The sequence below is a fragment of the Hipposideros armiger genome, unplaced genomic scaffold, assembly GCF_001890085.2.
Source record: "Hipposideros armiger isolate ML-2016 unplaced genomic scaffold, ASM189008v1 scaffold_1056, whole genome shotgun sequence".
NCBI lineage: Eukaryota > Metazoa > Chordata > Mammalia > Chiroptera > Hipposideridae > Hipposideros > Hipposideros armiger.
The window spans coordinates 376,348-395,633 of NW_017732406.1; the positions used below are offsets into that span (position 1 = coordinate 376,348).

Here is a 19,286-nt window from a genome sequence, read left to right on the forward strand (position 1 = left end):
TATATCTATTACTCCCACATAGAGCAAAACATTTAAAGTACACTATGAAACGTGTAGAGCTTTTCAATTTCAGAAATTAAGTTGGTTTCACATGGAAATTTTGTTTTCTTTGTGTTAGGAATTTGTTCTAACTCTAGTATATTTTTACTAAAATAGTTATAGATTACTTGACTAAAATTTTCACATGGAGGATCTTCTAGGTGCTTTATTGGATTATATACATTATAATTGACCTATACTAAAAGACTTTGTTTTGCCTGGAAATAATACTTTGTCATGTATTTTTTCACTTGCTTAGATTTCTATGTGCTTATATCACAAATTCAACCCAACCATTTCCTAAATCTCTCAAGACATTGAAATACATGAGGTGTGTAATATGCAGGAGGTGTTAATACTTTGTCAGCAGATTTTATTCCGGTTGATCTGACAAAGAGCTCTAAGCTGTATTAAAACGATCCTTAGTAAATTTTGGAAAGAGGCCTGCGATCTCTCTTGAGTCAAGCTCCTACAGTAGCAGGGGCTTCTCCAGTGCCGGCTTCCTGCCATGTATGCTGGCCAGAGGGCCTAGTGACCAGTTTTCCCTGAGCCCCTTCAGGCAGCTTCACAGCACAGCGCTGTTGGGCAGGGCACTTCCCCATGAATGACATCCCCAGTCATCCTTCTGGTGGCTTTCCAGCAAATTCCAGAAGCAAGACACTTCAGCATCCAGTGAGCTTTGCTATACCTTGTCTGACATCCTGATCTCTGCTTCAGGGGTGGGAGGCCTCTTCCTGGGGTGCTCTATCTCAGCTCTACGGGTAGCTGCTTCTTATTTCTGCTCTTCCCACAACCTGTAGAGTTCTCTTTAATTTTTACTTGCCAATCCCTTAATACACCAATCCCTTGTATTAAACTTTTCCTGTTCAAGTTACTAGGTGATTTGTCTCCTCAACGAACCCTGACTTATATACCAACTATTTTTACTAGATGTTTATATTTTTATACTCTACATGTTATTTCTGATAATTATATAATGAAGTATGTTTTAGTCAAATAACTGAAGCTTTTTTGTTTTGCAGATACTAAATGCATCTACATGGATTTTAGCATTGGTCTAAACTCAAGACAATGAAAAATACCAGAAGGCAGAATGGGATATTGTCTTTAAATCTATTAGTTTATCTATTCAGATTCTATTATAAGAGCTGTCTCTTTGATGAATATGAAATGTATTCAAAATTTAACTGTTCAACTATTTAAAACTATTGAGTTTTTTTATTCCATAATATATCTCTCATAGGGCTTTTTTTTTTTTTTTTGAGGAAGGGGATCAGGAAAGGGTGACTGGAAAATGGCTTGCTATTACTTTATAAAAAGTTAATCCAATGCTAAAATTATATATGTGAATGGTATCTTGATCTCTATATTTTACAATGTATGATTAGCACTGGTTCCTCATCCAGGCCATAGATGAGTAAGGATTCCATTGAATGAAAACAAATGTGCTACAAAACTAATCTTACATTGTACAATGTCTTTATTAATTAGAAGAATGCATTCCAACAACATTCACGGCTGTCAGAATCTTTATTACCAGAAAAAGAAAATATATACCTTTAACAGGTCATCTCTCTGTGCCTCAGTTTTCTCCTCTCCGCTCATTTTATTACACCATCTCAAATCTCTTGCAACTCTAAAAGCACAGCGCCATACTAAGCTACGCTTCAAAGGGTTTGTTCCCAGACATTTCTCTCCAGGGCCATCCCTAATTGGACAGTGCTTCCCTCTGAGGCTTCCTGCTTCCTGTCTCTCTCCTCCCTTGGGAAGCTGCGTCTCCTCTGAGGGCTGCTCCCGTGACACAGGATCCATATAGTTTCAGCTCTGACTTCGCCTTCTCCACTCTGAGGTGACTGAACCATACACAGCCAACCTTTTCTTCCTCCTGTTTGCCCAACATAGTTGTTTCTAAAATATTTGCCACCTGCTATACCATTTGCTTTCTCCTCAGCCTCCTCTACCACCTGCCTGAACTTGAAGCTAAACCTTTCTCTCATACCCTGTTTTACCTGTTCTTTTTTTAAAAAGACCTTTCCCCTACAGGACTGATTAATGTCTCTTTATGATAACACTCAGGAGTTTAAATCATCTGAAACATTTTTGAGAGCTAATACTTTTTACATTTGCTAGATGTTTATTTGCAGAGCTATGTAAGTGTAACACTATCAGAATGGGGCTTTTCTTGCCTCAGACTACCAACACACACACACACACACACGGGGCTTTTCTTGCCTCAGACTACCAACACACACACACACACACACACACACACACACACACACACACACACACACACGTGAAATGTGCCCAAGAATCTGGTAACAGCTTTTAGAATCTTCAGCCAGATCAAGGACCTAGTCCAAGAAAGAGATCCATAAAGAAATTTCTCTGAAGAGAGTTTTAAGTATTCAATCCAACCTTTTTAGAAAAGGGGGTTACTACCTTCCAGCTCTCTAAATCTGGTGAATGGAACTTCAAAGGAACCACTCAAACTTTGGAATGTGGTTTTTTTTTGGGGGGGGGGGGTGCGCAGGAGAGGGCTGCTGCCATGAGATCTCCTTGTGCTTAAGAATTTCTTCAGGGACCGGCAGATGGTTAAGAGTTGGCTTGGAAGCGTGGGGCTCTGAACGTCAGGGCCACTGGTTCGGATTCCACGTGGGCCAGTGATGCTGCGCCCTCTGCAACTAGGATGGTTAGCAACAGCTTGACCTGGAGCTGGGCTGCCGAGTCGCTGGCAACGGCATAGGCTGCAGTGGGGCTGCAGTGGGCTGCAGTAAGCTATCGTGAGTGGCTGGCAGCTGGCGAGAGCTGCCATGAGCTACCATGAGTGGCCGTCCAATGGCCGGCGAGCGACTGCCTTACCTGGGAAGAGCACAATGATGACAATACCAACATGGGCCAGTGAAGCAACGTCCTCCACAGCTAGACTAAAGAACAAAAGGACAGCAGCTTGTCTGTTCCTCTTCCTCGATTCCCCAGCGCTGTTCCCTTCCCCAATAAAATCTTAAAAAAAAATTTGTTCAGGTCAGGGTGTGGGAATGTTTCCTATGGGCCACTCAGGAGAGACAGCATGGGATAATTTCAGATCCTGCCAACAGAGCCCTCAGAGGTAGAGGAAACTTCAGAAGAGGCTGGGTCCTGGGGGCTAGAAAGGAATCACAAAAGACTATTGCAAACTGAGATGGGAACTAAGGGAGAGGGAACCCAGAAGGGACCCTCCACAGAGATCATACAAGTGCCGAAGAGAGAAAAAGTCAGCTTAACGCTCTGCTGGGTCCAGAGATTGTGAACCCATCCAGCCAAAGTTAGCCACCTCATCGCCTGACCCCTCACCCCTCCTATCTACTCTTGAGCCCCACTGAGGAGTGAAATTGCCGGTCACAAGCCCCAGAAAAGATACACAGGGAGAAAGCTGAGATCAGAAGGATCACATCCTCTTCTCCACTGCTGGTTTCCAGCCCACCGGAGGCCCAAGCTGGAAGATGTTTTGACTGTTACATAGGACCAGACATTTTATTTATTGAAATAAAACTTTTTACAACTAATCTTGAATGGAGGGTGTTTTTTATTATCTGTATGTGATCTAAAAATACATGGGTCAGAGCAAATCTTCATCCCGGGGCACTGGAGTATATTCGAACTGTACAAAGGACACAAAGTTTTGATCTCAATCCACATACCATGCCTGTTCAATGAATCACTTCCATACAGAAGAACCATTTTTTTTTCATTGGAAGTTTCCTTAACAAAACATCCTTCTACCTTATAAGAAAGCTTGTTTCAGATTCCATTCTTGGTTCCTGAGGTTATTGATAGTCTCTGGTCTGTGCTTCTCTTAGATTATGACTCAAACTACCTTTTCTTTTGAGAAGAAAAAAAAACAATATAATCCCTATGTGCTAATGTGAAAGAGAAAGCTTTTTCTGAAACAAGTTCTGAAGTAAAATAATTTTATAGCACATTTGACTTTGCTTTTCTTACATGAATATACAGTATTATAAAGTTCAGCTAATTATAGCTAAGGTTAAATTTTGCAATCAACCAGAACTCAAAAAAGGTTGAGTGCAATCTCTGCCTGAATGGCTGTTCTTGTCTTTGCAGGGATGACTCATCATTAAGTTTTCTTAACCAACTGTCTACTTTCTCCTCTCCCTCACATTCGTTGTAATCACTGCCTGAAATTGCTTGCTTGTCCGCTCTCACCCCCAATACACAACATAGACACACAAGCAAATGCATACACGGTTGAAATGTCCGATTGTCCATCTTGTTTTCCACTTACATCTCCTGGGCCTAGAACTGCTTCTGGCACATGGAGCTCACTGAATAGATATTTGGTTCATGAGCGGGGGCACTGTATCAGCAACAGAAATGAAGGGAACCACAGAGTATGTAGGTAACCTTCCCAAAGCATCTTGGTTTTTAAACTCAACTCTCCATTCCTCATTGCCCCATCTCCCTTGAACCTCTAAGCAAGATGGCTTTCTTCTTGATACTTGACTGAAATGAGGTTTATGAAAACACTAAATTTTGCCTAATTCAGAAGTCATTCTTTTTTAAATCTCCCTTCTCCTTGGCCTCAGTTACACATGACTGAGTGCCCCCTCAGGAAATCTTTCTTGGTTTGTGTGACTCACCTCGATCCTAGTTCCTGGGCTAATTCTGCAACCACTGGAGTCGACTGTCAACTTCAACCATGTCTGCTTTTGATCCCACTGTATCTCTAAATTGGCCTGGCACATAGCAGTTACATCATCACATGTATTATGTTGAACAAATGAACGAACTCTCGTCTCCTATGAACATCTCCCCAAATCTTTCTGAGTCTAAATTCTGGAGTCTGCGTTTTTTTTAATTTTTATTTTTTTGGAACGTTTTAAAGAGAATTTTTCTGAGTTTGAGCCAGATAACATATGCCTGGAGCAAGATCTCAAATGCTCCCCTGGAGTCTGTATTTTCAAATGGTTTCAACCATTATTGAATCAAGGATGGTTACTTAAGTTCATCAGTCAAAAAAACTGAATCCTTTTCTTTCACCATTTGTCTGCCAGACCTCACCATCGGCCTCCTCTGTTTAAATTATTTTCACCATTCCAACTCGAAAGGTAATTCCCTTTCACAACTCTATGTTCACTACCTCCAGATTTGGATTTCCAGCCAACCTTCCACTTGAACTGCCATCAGGCTTACTCAGTTCTTCCTAGACAGGTCCTTCTGGTGTCCCAAGGGCATCTTTCTCAAGAAAACCCAACTTTAGTATCACCCACCCCCCTTGCCTCTATTCTGTTCCCTCAGTGAACGCACCACCTCCTTGCTCTAGTCAAAACCTGTCGTCCAAGATTCCTCTTCCAGGGATTTTTGAGGACCGCTGCACTAGACACAATGCTCTTTTTCTATGGGATCCCACGGAATCCTCACACAGGCTATTATATAGAAGGGGGATTTGAAAGCTATTTCCTTTGATTCAAATTTTACATGTTCTCAGTAGAGACCTCCCCACTACAGCCAGCCCTGCTGCCACTACCATAGTCCTTGTCCTCAGGATTTTCACATGTACAAAGAACCTGGCCACTGGTTTTCCAGTTTCAAGGTATCATATCCACACCACCTTCGACATTAACCTTGCTGATAACTAATGCCAATGTGTGTGCTGGAAATCAATGATTTATCATTGCTTCAGGCTCAATTCCAAATTCCTCAGCATGGGACTCAAGCCTTTCATGACCTTATCGCTATTACCCCTCTAAATTCTTCTGCCAACCCCTCTCCAATTTTCCTGACTTCACAAACCACAATGTGATTAAAAGGCCAAGTAAACAATACAGGAGACACAAGGCAGTGTTTCTGGGTCTCATTTCAGATATCCACTGGTGACGCCCCTCTGGTCCGCAGTGCCTTAGCTGTGCAGTAACAGGCGTTGGTCAGGCAGTCTCAATGGAACAAGAGTAGCATTGGCTCCAGGCATCTGCCCAACGGGATCCCCTGCCCAAACCTCCACTCTGATCCTCAGGACATCAGAGATGTCAGAGAAAGACATGTAAGTTAGGACTCAATGAGCAACTGAACCCACCTGTTTGCACTTTATTCTGAATGTTAACTCAGCCTCATCTTGCCCATTGCTTCTCCCTGGGTATTAAAATCCATTTAAACTGTAATCAGTGCAGATTCATTTGGCCTGAGAGCCATCCATGCTTTACGGAGCTAATTACCATCACACCAGAATAATTTCCCACTGAAACCTACTTGGTACCAAGGGCCAACGACACTGGCAGAGGTTAAACTCACCTTAACCTCAATCCACAGGCCTTTCTTAATGCATCACTGCCCACCTCACCCCTCCATGCCAACTGCTTTTGCGGACCCAGGATTCAGCAATCACACAGGTCTTCAGGTCAGTGCCCACTTGTCTCAAAGCCTAACATTTATTCCATATTGAGTATTACTATCTATCGTAATGGGCCCCTCCACCACTTAGGAATCAACCACTAGTGATACTGGGATTTTAGGAAGATCTTAAAATTAAAAGCAAGTCAGATTTCAGTTTTCTCAAGGCACAATATTCATATATTGGGAGGAAGCCCCGTGTCGATTTAAACAGCAGGGGCTTCTGTATAACTGAATGTAAGCTGAGATCAGTACTACTTTAACTCTTACTATATTCTTTACACCACCTTTCAGTGTTATCTGCTTGAAGGAATCCTGGAATTCTGGCTTGTTCTCATCCTTTTAAGCAGTATCACACCCAGTTCAAAAGTTAGTGCTCCAAAGCAGTCACTAACAAGAAAATCTGATATTAAGTTCTCCCATTATCAAACCTATAGTAATTCACTGATATTATAAACCTATTAAAAATACCTTAGCACACCAGGTATTATTTTAAAATCGAAAAATTTATTGTGCAACTAATCGTTGAAATCCTTAAGAGGAACTGGATGCTGCAACAGCTGCCCTCTTGGGTTTAGGTGTTGTTCCTTCACGGAATCCATGCCTGCACCATGTTAAAAACAACAACCATTACTTTAGCAACATCATATATATATTTTAAATTTTGCTAAAACAGATTTCAACGAGCTTATCTCAGTTACATGCTGAAATCAATATTAAATTCATATGTTCAGACATTTATTTTTACAACATCACTGATAAGCTGCAACATTTTATTTCCTTCTGCTTTAAGATATCCATTTTAGGGATAGTTAACCAAAATTGAAAAAAAAATTCGTTTGTACTGATCACGGGGCTAGTATTTCCCCACTGCCTGAGGGACCCAAAGTATTTGTGAAAACGGGTCCCTGTGCTGAGGCAGAGATCCTTCCTTTCCTTTAAACAAGGAGAAATAATGAGCATGTTTAATGGCAAACATTTTCTAAACTGCTTGACTATGCTTTATATTTTAACTCATTTAATATTCACACCTACTAAGGAAAATGTACTGTTATCCCCTTTAAAAGATTTGTGAATTGAGGCACAGAAAGGGTCTTAGTCTGGCTTTAGTTTATTCTCTTTATTCCCACGTCACAGTAACAGACCACTCAATACTAAGCCTATACTACTGTACAAATAGTTTTAAGTACAAATCAGAAAGATCACCTGAGCACACGAACACAAACACATTTAAGGGTGTTGTGCTTACAAAGCTCATGCCTTGTCATCTTTTAAAATTAGGAAATCTGGAACTGTGTGTGTAGACGCCAGGGACTCTGCTAAATATCCTTACCCTGCACAGGAAACCCCCACCCTACCCACAAACAAAGAATTAGCTGAGACCTTAGATGGGTTAACCCTTTAAAAGCTACTATTAAAATGCAGTTTGTAAGTCCCTGTTGGGGTTAAAATTTCTGCATTTCTAACAAACTCTAAAGCCTAAGTAATAAGAGCATAAGCTTTTTCCTTCTATACAAACGCAAAAGCAACTATGAACAGTTTCTTATAGCAGACTTGCCCAAAGCACCGAAACTGAAGGCCTGACTCCAGCCCTCATTCAGTCTTGCCAAATTTTGGTAAGAAAGTGAGTTGTAGGTATTACTAATAACTACTATCATAGTTAAGGGAATCTAGCTCAAACCATGCTCCACACATTTATAACTACTGTTTACCGAAATATGAAAATCTAGATTAATGGGTCTGAAGGTTATGGTGGCAGAGAAAACACCTCCTCCCCACTAATCAGGATAGTAGTCTTATTTTACACCAGTAAGTTAATGAGATGCTTCTAATCCAAGCTCACACAAGCCATTATGATCGAAACATGAAAACTGTACCTGAATCTGCGGTACACAATTTTTAGGTGCCTCATTCGACCAGTCCCGGTGGTATTTCGTCTTTTAGCCTTAGCACTCCAGTTATCTAGAACACAAGATTCAAGTAAGGTTCTAAACGTCCCCAGGCACTTTGTAGGCACTACTGGTCAATAAAGTTAAGTGCCTTCCTTGGGTTTTAAATCAGCTTCATCGGCATGCAGGTGCACAATTTTGTTAGGCACCAAATACATGTCCAAAGCCGTGCCCCGCCCAGGCACGACCAAAAAACGATTCTTAGCCTAAAAATCCATTCCAACACCAAACACAGTCGGCCTGGAAAACACTCAACTTACACTTTCTCTTCCGCTTGGCAGGGTAGCCACATTTGCCACAGGTAGACTTCTGAAGGTGGTAGGCCTTAGAGCCACAGCGGCGGCATAACGTGTGTGTCTTATTGCGACGCTTTCCGAAGGATGACGTTCCCTTCGTCTGTAAATTAAGGGGATAAACAATTCTGAAATCCAGCAATTAATATACACCTCAAATCAAGAAATTACCGGAAAAGATTTAAAGAGACATAACTAAAACTGTGGGAGAACTTTCTAACTTTTCTTAAATGTAAATGCTCATCAGAAACCACTACAGGAATTTCGCGTTTATCTAAAGCTTTCTGCGCGAGTTTTGAAAAATCTACATTTAATAGAAAAAGAGGCGAAAGACGAAATAATGTGGTTTTCCCCTTCATCCAAAAACCTAAAGGCTCCTGCCAGGCACCACCACCACCACCAAATTCCTTCACTTATACAGAGCCAAACACTCCCAAAACAAGCTCCTTCCTTTCATTTTCATCCTAGAACAGCGCTGTGCGGGCGCCCCAAAGGTCTGGCCGAAATTAAGGGACTTAAAGCGGCTCCAGTTCCACGACTGCAGGCTCAGCACCCCAAGTACAGTTACAGGCCATTCTTTTGGCTCTCGAGGGCCACACCATGTCCCTTTCCTGCTCACCCACTCCCTTTATTAGGAACCTTGCCGGCAACCCCATGGATAGCAAGGAGCACAGCGCAGGAGACGAGGATGGAAAGCGATTAGATGAGCCATTGCAAACAACTCACCATCGCGCTTCTGCGGCCGAGACCAAAGAGGCCGGAAAAGAAAACACTTCCGCTATATCGTGCTCAAAAGCTTTCGCCCAAGAGAATACTTCCGGCGGGGCGCGGTGCATCATTCTCAAGTGTCCGACGCCGCAGTGTGGGTGGTGTCGAGGGGAGGATCCGGAGCCAGGCGGGGCCAATACAGGTTGCAGCTCCCAGCAAGTGGGCGGGGCCCGGGGCCCGAACTAGGTTCCCGTCGCTGGAACTAGGTTCCCGTCGCTGCTGCTGCTCTTGCTCTTCCTCCGGCGCCTTAGCGCTTTTTCAGAGTTGTGGCCACCTCGTAGATTACAGTTCCCTAGCTGATGGAGAACCTGGGATGTGAAGCTGAGCCTCCCGGAGCGACTCGCGCCGACTCAGGGGTCGTGGTGGGTGTTGGGATCCTGATCCTGGGAAAAGCAGCTTCTCCAGGTTTCCCTTCACTCAGGCTGGAAACCTTTGGCTGAGGCTGATTTCCGCTCAGACTTCGCTTGCAGCATATACCAAGGCACAGAACGCCTTTGAGGAGCTAGGCTCAGAATCTCAAAAAAAAAAAGGCTAATAATGTTTTTTCCAACTGTAGTAATTTATAGGCAAATGTTTGGATTCCAAATGCCATTGTGCCAAGAAATCACACGTGGAACTTGTTAAATAGTTACCTGCACCCTAAGGTGAGGAAATCTGATTCAGCAGCTTTGGGTAGGGCCTAACCGTCTGTACTTAAAAAACACTTTCCAAATAGTTTCGAAATTGGTGGTTCCCAAACTTCCTTGATAAACGCTATTCCAATCGTAACCTCTTACCCAACAAAGCCTCCTCCCTCGCAAGATGATAACCTATCCAAACATTTAAAAATAATAAGGAAAACAATCCCAAATAACCATATAGTATGCTTTCTAGAGCAAACCAAGAATTCTTTACCTATTGTATGTGAAATATCAGCAAAGATAATTGACTAATCGCTAGCAGAATAAGATGAACTCTAGGAATCAGGCTTAATTTTGACAGGTTAACAGTTGATTAGTGCCTGGTAAGTACTTTACTGTGGGCTGAGAATAGAAACATTAACAGGACATAGTTCCTATCCTCATGGAAGTGGAAGGTGGGGGTGTGGTGGCTGGGCAGAGAGGAGAGAAAAAGAAAACCAACATTTGAGTGCTTGGACCAAATTGCAATTCAGGGGAAACTTTCTGGATTAGGAACTGTATTAGTTTGCTATTGCTATTCCAACGAGTTACCACAAATTTAGTAGCTTAAAACAAATTTAATTAGCCCGTATAAAGTTTCAATTACACAAGAGGAATGAATTCTAAAGATCTGTACAGTATTGTGTTCGTAGTTAACAATACTGTAGTGTAAACTTAAAACTGTTAAGAAGCTAGATCTGTCAAGCGTTCTTACCACAAATAAAACACTTGGTTATCTTACTGTTCTGGTCAGAAGTCTGAGATGTGTCTCAATGGGCTAAAATCAAAGTTTGGGCAAGGCTGCATTCCTTTCTTGTAGGCTCCAGAAGATAAATCTGTTGTCTTCCCTTCATTCCTTGCTTACTGTGTCCTTCCACCTTCAAAGCCAGTAATAGACTTTCTCATATAACGTCGCTGTGACTCTCTTTGGCCTTCCTCTCCTACTTTTAAGGCCTTGTTAAATTAAACAAGGAGGCCCTTAGACTGAGGTGGCTCTAATGCCAGAAAAGCCTACATAAGATCTAAGCCTGGAAATGCCTCAAGGTTATGAAACCAAAATGCTAGTGACAACCCGTCACAAACAGCCAACTAGGCTTTAAACTTTAGCCAATTAAGCAATTTCCTTTCTTCACCTCCTCACTTTATATGTCTTTCCCTTGGCTTCTGAAGTCTGAGTGCCTCTAACCACTTCTGGTTTGGTATTGCCCTATTTGAGTCAATTTTTGCTTCAAATAAGCTTTTAATTTTCAATACGCCTGTTTATCTTCTAACAGCCCCTGTGATTCCATTGGCCCCACCCAGACAATTTTTTCATCTCAAGGTCAGCTGATAGCAACTTTAATTCCACTGCAAACTTAATTGTGTTTGCCATGTAACCGGCCATTCACAAGTAGCGGTGATTAGAACATAGTTACCCTTGGGATGGTGGAGGGTGTCATTATTCTTCAGAGCACAGGTGTTAGGAGAAATGAGATCAGTGGAGAAAGTGTAGGACAAGTTGCAGTCACTGAGGAGCCAAACAGTGTGACAGGCACTATGTGAGAGAATGTTTACCCCAGACACTCCCAGAACTGTAGACATCAGAGGAAGTGATATCTTTTTCCCTTTCTCCCTGATATGAAGTGGTTCTTTCTGGTGTGCTTGGTACCACATCATTTTGGCCCTGGTCAGGTAGGCCTTTGGCTCTACAATGGTCTTAGAAAGCCAGTTTACAACCTCCAGGTTTCTGTCCAAATGCCAGGTTTAGGTTGGGAATAAATCAACTTCTGAAACAGATAATCTAGGCTATTACCTAGGTATTTGCCCTATGACATTTTGTCTTTTGACAGAGAATGATAGAAAGAGACTAAATCCGGCATCCTTTGTTCTGCTACAGTTCAAGTCTCTTGACAACCAGGACTTGACACTAAAATTTTTTTTTTCTACAGTAAATGAAACAAAATTGCTGCTGACTTTTCTCTTAAAAAAATCACGTAACTTAAATTCCTTAGCTGCAAACAAAATTTTATTCATGTGTCATTGGATTGGGTTTGAGAGATGTGTTCTTTTTTTTTTTTTTTTTTAATTTTATTTGGGAAACTGTGTTTTCCAGGACCCATCAGCTCCAAGTCAAGTAGTTGTTTCAATCTATTGGGTCTTCAGAAAAGTCATGATGCATGTTTGTGACAGATGGCACTAGTTCATTTTTGGAAGTACTAGAGTCATTCGCATCTATGTTATCGCTATGTCATTTGACAGCTGACGGTTCTAGCTTCATTCTTAAAAAAAAATTGAGCGATTTGGTTGAGTTTTGGAGATTTTACAACAAGTTGAAGATGGAAGACCAAACTGCATTTTTGCCATATTTACTGTTTTACTTCCATAAAGGGAAGAACACACATCAAGTTTGCGAAAAGTTGCATAAAGTTTACGGTGACAATGCTCTACAAGAATGTCAGTGTCAACAATGGTTCACAAAATTCCATGCTGGTGATTTTTATCTCAATGACGCTCCTCAGTCAAGGAGGGCCACTGAGGTTGATGATGACAAAATAAAGGCATTGATCAAGTCAAACGCACGTTACATGACACGAGAGATTGTAGAAACATTGGACATCCATTATTCAAGCGTTCACGACCACCTGAAGAAGCTGGGATATGTAAGCAAGCTTGATAGTTGGGTTCCGCATGAACTCAAAGAAGTTCATTTGACGATGCGTATAAACATCTGCAATATGCTCATTAAATGTGAGGAAAACGATCCTTTTTTGAAGTGACTGATAACTGGTGATGAGAAGTGGATTGTTTACAACAATGTGATGTGCAAACAGTCTTGGTCCTGATGTGATGATTCGCCTCAAACAACATTGAAAGCAGACATTCATCAGAGCATGTTATGTTCTCAGTGTGGTGGAATTTTAAAGGTGTCATGTTTTTCGAACTCCTACCAAGGAACCAAACAATCAATTTGAATGTGTACTGTCGACAATTGAACAGTTTGAATGAATCCATCATCCAGAAGTGTTCAGAGCTTGTTAATTGTAAAGGAGTTGTTTCCATCACGACAACGTGAGGACCACACACAAGTTTGATCACCCGTCAAAAATTATTGGAGCTTAGATGGGATGTGTTACCACACCCACCATACTCGCCTGACTTTGTGTCATCAGACATCCACTTGTTTCGCTCTCTTCAAAACTCCTTGCGTGGTATAACGTTCAATTCAGATGAGGCTGTTGTCGTCCGGTACGACATGAGCAGTGGGAGAACGAGAGGGGGCGGTGAAGGGTTAAGAAATAAAAGAAACAGCAGTCAAGAGTTAAATGAGTGTGGGGCCAAGGGTCTCCAGCCTCGTGGACTAAGAGCCCCGAATCGGGCTGACACACCGCTTTTATTTCTCCACCTACCCGGAAGTAACATTGTTCTCTCCACAGTCTGTGAGTCTCATTCCTGAGAGCTGCTATTACGAGAGAGTCCGAGTCCGAGTCCGCCTGCAGCGATAAGACAGATGCTCTGCCTTCACACACCCTATATGCAAATGACCCCAGGAAGATAAGATTATTGTGCTGAGGACAGATACTATCACACCATCAGGTCACTTCCCAAGCAGGTTGAGGGAAGGAATGTAGCTACAGAGGTAGAAAATCTCCAGTCTTTTTGGGGGGCGAGTGAGGGCCCATGCCCACCTCTGTCAGCCCCGAGATTTCTCCTAATGGCCTCCACCCGACTGTGCCTGTCTTAGGTTGTTCCTCCCACGAGGAATCTTACCCGTCATTGACTAACCGGCCATCCTTTGGAGCCAAACAGGGAGACGCTATGTGTATTGAGCACTGTCCTCAAAAGGGTCACTTTAGGGTTAAAGATGGGGGGGACAGATGGCTGCACAGCTGCGTGGCAACAGGCTGTAAATCAGCACCTTGTTCAGTTTTTCGCAAATAAAGATAGGTTCTTCTATGAACAAGGAATTATAAAGCTCACTGAAAGTAGGCAAAAGGTTATCGAACAAAACGGGCAATATATCGTTGATCTTTGTTCTTTATATAAATAAACGATCTTCGAAAAACAGACGAAATAGGTCATGACTTTTCTGAAGACCCAATAGTTGTGGAGGGCGCCACTCAATGGTCCATGTGGGGCTCCAACCGGCACCCGTGGTGTGATGAGCACCGCGCTCTAACCAACTGAGCTGCCCGGCTGCCCCTGAGGAATGTATTTTTAAATCTGCTTCTCCTGGCCACCCTTCCCTCAGCTCACTTCTATTTGCATTCTTTGCCTTGGTATACAAACTTCCTATTACCAAATAACAACTTAAACTTTCTTCCTTAAATTTAAATTTCACTGCTAATTATCCCATTTCAAATAAACACTTTCCTTCCCATCAGCTTTGAAATCTGGGGCAGGTTATTGTGGGAGGGGAGACTATTTAGACTGGAGCAGTGGGGAGGTGATGGGGCTTAAGAAGCCCGTTATTGGAATGCCTTACCAACCTAGATGAATAAAAAAAGACTGGCAAACTTAAATGACATTGTTAGTATGTGGTATGCATCTCTTGAAACCCATAGTTTTGGCATATGTTAGAACTCTTACCTAAAATTGTTTTAGTTTAAAAATTCTTTATTGCTAAAAAATGATAATCATCATCTGAGCTTTCAGCAAGTCATAATCTTTTTAGTGGTTGAGGATATTGTCTTGATGTTAATGGCTCCAGATTAATTTTTAATGTCACATAAGGATTCTCTTAATTTTTTTCAACCTCAGGGGCAGCCGAATTGAGTTAATTAGTATACTTGGATCCTAATATATCCTCAGCATTGGTCCATGTGTGGCTTGCTTTTTTTTTTTTTTTTTAGCACATCTAACCATCTTCAATAATATAATAATCACCTATAAACTCATCCCTGAATGATATCCTATGTCTAACTCCATGATCTCTTTGTTCCCTCATCCCATCCCAAACCTGTCTCCAACCTTGGTAATCCATGTTTTTGAATTTCATATTCATCATTTCCTCACTTTTTTGTTATATAATTTTAATGACTCCATGTATGATATATTCCTAAAATGTGTGTATGTTTGTGTGTGTATTTAACTTACCTTCAACTTTCAAAAGGAGTATCGTGCTTTATTAACCAATGTTACCTCAAAAATTTTTAAAGGGTATCATGCTATATATAATCTTTTGCAACTTAAAGATTTTCCTTGAAGCTTCCTAGTATGTTTCAGAAAAAGTTACATGGAGTGGGGGTGGTTTGCAGACATCTGAGTTCCCGGCTAGGATGGGGCAAGGATGTCAAGAACTTGCAGCCAGAATCCCCACTGCTATAGGCTATGAAGTCTTGAGGAAACTGCAGGAAGGGGAAAAAGAGACCTTTGGAGAAGGTGTGGCTTCCAGAGTACACACAGGTGCTAAGAATAAGTCCTTTGGATGCACTTAGAGTAAACAGGGCCCTGGAGCAGCTTTTTGGTCCCTGTTTACTCAGTGCTTCTGTGGATGTAAGGCAGGGCTGTTAGCTAGCCCTCTTTGAACCAGAGGTAAAAGCACTCTTGTGGAGATTCACCATTTCCTCTAAAAATGCCACTGTGGGACAGTCAGTTTTAAATATTCAGTGCAAAACCATTTTTCCTCAAACCTGAGATATCAGCCAACCAGTAAAAATCAAAAGCTCTGGTATGCTATCTGTCCAATTGGTGGGACGTGACTAGAAGAATGACGCTACAATTGATTTTGAAACCAACACTTAGCATCATTTGGAAAGCCAAACAGTGTGTGAATTTTGTGGTTGGACTTTTGAAATTATGTAGGTTGATTAATTTCTTGATTTTCCTTCAAAGGAGCAAGTTTGCAACTTTGACAGACTGTCTCCTACGTTTTGTTCTGTGTTTTGCAAGCTTCAAAACTGCGTGAAGTTGGCTTTCAGTTTTGGAGTATAAACGGGGCTTCTCTGGCATGGTTTTGCTGAGCTTCTCATTTTTCTCTTACCACTCATGAATATCCAAAAATTGAAAGCCAACGTATCTTCATGGTGTATTGCTCTTACTGGGGATCCTAATGGTGACAATACATTAGCCACCAGTGGCAGACAATGTTCTCTGTATGACCCACCATGCCTCACATGATAGGACATATCTTCTCGTATCTTCTGTTATTACTATGTTAAGAGGGGTTACTTATTTGACCTGTACTTTACTTGTCTTAAGTGTGGCAGTGTGCAGCCACTGAAATCAGGAATTGAGATGTCAGAAGTGAATGCTCTTTAGAGATGAAAATTGTTTCCTCTAAGGAAAGCTGTATTATGTTTAAATCCTTAATACTAGTCACCCTAAGTATGCCATTTAGGTATCTTTTATGATGGACATATGCATCTTAGCCTCTGTTTTCTATTCCTTGCCAGGCATGACTAAATTTTAATTCACATGATCTGAAATATATTCTGTAAATGGTAATGTATTTTTTTAATTATTGCACTCAATCTTGAATGTCAAGGATAATGGACAGTTTTGTCAGATGACTACTAAGAATGCTCCTCCATTTTGCTACTTCATAGAAAAAGATTGTTAGACTCCAAAAGTAAAAGATTTTGGAGACTCTGGGATGAGTGTGCATTTATTTTCAGAGATGGTATTACAACATCATAATCTGACAATGATAAGACCCTATTGTTTTAAACCTGACGACCTGATGGCCCAGTTGTAATTTTAAGCTTTACTCTGAAGCCAGTTTTTAAGGGGTTCAGTCGGCTCCATTCTCAGGCAGAATGATGGCCATCAGAAGCTGAAGACTTGCGTCCTACCAGCTTCCTCATCCCACTGGAATAAGAGCTTCTTGCCTAGTAGTTCGGCAGAGTCCAGGAGCTCACTATCATTGGTCTGCCTGGGATTGTGTGCACATTCCTGAACCAGAGTGGAGGAATTCTGCTCCCGATGACTCAAATATGGGTGACAGTCCCTCACGTATACCACATGAACCTAAGGTCGAAGAGGAAGCATTTCACCACAGGAAACTGAAGTACTGTTATAAGAATGGTGGGTGATGGGCGGGCAGAAACATTAGATCCTTCCTAGAGTCAACATTTACCTTCTTTATGACAAAAGTCTATGTGCAATCTTTACTTTTATCAGTGGTCTAGTTTGATAAGATATTAATAAGTAACTGAAAGGTGGTCATAGATTACAGATTTGAAAAGATTAAATAAAATAAAAAAGATTTTGTTACACCAAAAAATAAAACAAACAAGGATTTTCCTTAATATCGTCATTGTTTACATTGTTGTGGGTCAATGGAGTTCTTCCTTTTTGAATGGTGTATACTATTGGGTTGTCGGAAAAGTTATGATGTAGTTTTTCTATGATTTTCATTGCAAAAATGCGTGATGACTTTTCCGACAACCCAATATTACATTACTTGTGTTGACGAAAGAAACGTCCAAACCTGTAGATAATTTTTATAAGAGTTTATTTGAACCAAACTGACAACATATGCCAGGGAGGAAGATCTCAAATGCTCCAGAGAATAATGGTTTTGCAGCTTCTTTTATGCACCATGAAGCTGGGAGAAAGCTAGGCAGGGACTGGATTACAAGGATAGTTAAGATTATGTGCTTTCTGGAGCGTGGTTATGGTTTATGAGTATTTCAAAGGTGTGGTATATATGTCACATATGCTCACAATACACATTAATTTTTTAAACAAAAGTGAGATCAATAACTTGCTGTTTTCTATACCAATACATCATGGGAATCACTGCTTGTCAAAATGTATAGATTCACTTCATCTTTTTAAACTGCTTTTTGGAGTTTCACTGTTGATGTATCAACATTTATTCCACAAACCCCAATTTATGGAAATTTTGGTTCTTTTCAATATCTGCTATTATAAACAATGCTGTAATGCAGATTCTTGCACATACATCTTTGGGCATTTGTCTGATTATTTCCTTAAGATAATTCCTAGAAGTGAAATTGCTGGATTGAAGGGTATGAATTTTTATTTTTTTCTATCAACATATATTTATTGCTGCATATTGCCAGATTTCACTCCAAAAAGAGTTAATCAATTCACATTCTTGTTATGACAGATAGAGCTCAGAGCAGAGACGTTCAGTCTGAAGTTTAAGAGAGACTTCTTGAGGAGTTGACCCTGGGGCCTTGGGGCCTGTCATGATTAGATGAGTTAGGTCATCAAAAGAGCAGATAAATAATCTGCAGGGGGCCAGGGCCCAGGAGAGCTCAGGGCTGGATTCCCCCACTGCCGTGGCTTATTTGTGTCTGCCCTTTCCAACACTAGGCAGCAATGACATACTTAATCTTTGCCAAATGGAATTACTCTGCCATTTAAAAGAAAATTTTTTTCTTTCATAATTGAGATTTTATTGGTTGTTCTGAGGATAAGTACACAGACATTTCAATTCGTACTGAAAACCTAAAAAACATGTAGTTGTGATTCTTTTTTAGACAGTTATTCCAGTGACTTTCCAGCTTAAAATTTGGAGGCAAAATTTCCTTAATAGAATATCAAGCACCAATATCTTCCAATGTTGATACACTGTTACATCAAAGTCACATAAATTCACAATTTAATACCATATACACTACATAATCAAACTTTTAGTCTTTCACAGCACATAAACAAAGCTACTAAGAAAACTGGATACCACACCAAAGATGTTACTGAGTGCGCAAAATTCTGATGGTGAGCCAAGATCAAAGAGTGGTTCTCTTTAGGAAACAATTCTACCAAAAACATGGGAATCGAACTAACTTAAAATGTTCAAGACATGTGAAATGCATGACTGACTCCAAATTGCCATTTAGTATACTTTGTATTATGGGATATAAAAACTACTCCATCTACGGAATGTCAAGCTGACACCCAAAACAATCAAAGCATCCCGTATTCAATATCCTACTATTTTCTGGTTGTACCAAAAAGTAAACAAACAGCAAATGATTTGATCTCTTTAAAAAAACCATTTCAACTAAAAAAATGGGATGAGGTAGAATTCCCTTCTCCTTAAAAATGTTTCTAGAGCTATTTAAAAACTTGCATTTACAAAATAGTTAATAAAAATATTCCTCTGGATTTACAAGAAGGGAGATAAGGACCACTGATAAGATTGGGTATATGATATTTTTTTTCGTTTTTTTTTTTTTTTTAGCTGAGCCATCCTGGTACCTATTGGCAGCTCAGCAGCTGCTCAGCTGGGGAATCCAACCGCT

General features: G+C 40.9%; 2 protein-coding genes and 1 pseudogene across 2 annotated transcripts in view; 2 read left to right on the plus strand and 1 right to left on the minus strand.

Annotated features, from left to right (window-relative positions):
• Positions 1-6,910: 6,910 nt before the first annotated feature.
• Positions 6,911-9,499, minus strand: RPL37 (ribosomal protein L37). Its single transcript, XM_019631967.1, has 4 exons — positions 9,392-9,499; positions 8,633-8,768; positions 8,301-8,385; positions 6,911-7,027 (listed from the first exon to the last, which is right to left on the minus strand). The coding sequence occupies exons 1-4, from the start codon at positions 9,392-9,394 to the stop codon at positions 6,958-6,960; spliced, it is 294 nt and encodes a 97-aa protein (XP_019487512.1). The 5' UTR covers positions 9,395-9,499; the 3' UTR covers positions 6,911-6,957.
• A 2,968-nt stretch (positions 9,500-12,467) lies between these two features.
• On the plus strand, positions 12,468-16,329 carry LOC109376168 (peroxisome biogenesis factor 2-like; annotated as a pseudogene).
• A 2,402-nt stretch (positions 16,330-18,731) lies between these two features.
• Positions 18,732-19,286, plus strand: part of CARD6 (caspase recruitment domain family member 6) — a 17,021-nt gene continuing 16,466 nt past the window's right edge. The window contains exon 1 of the mRNA XM_019631968.1: positions 18,732-18,759. Coding sequence (XP_019487513.1) covers positions 18,732-18,759 — 28 coding nt within the window. The remainder of the gene's footprint in view (positions 18,760-19,286) is intronic.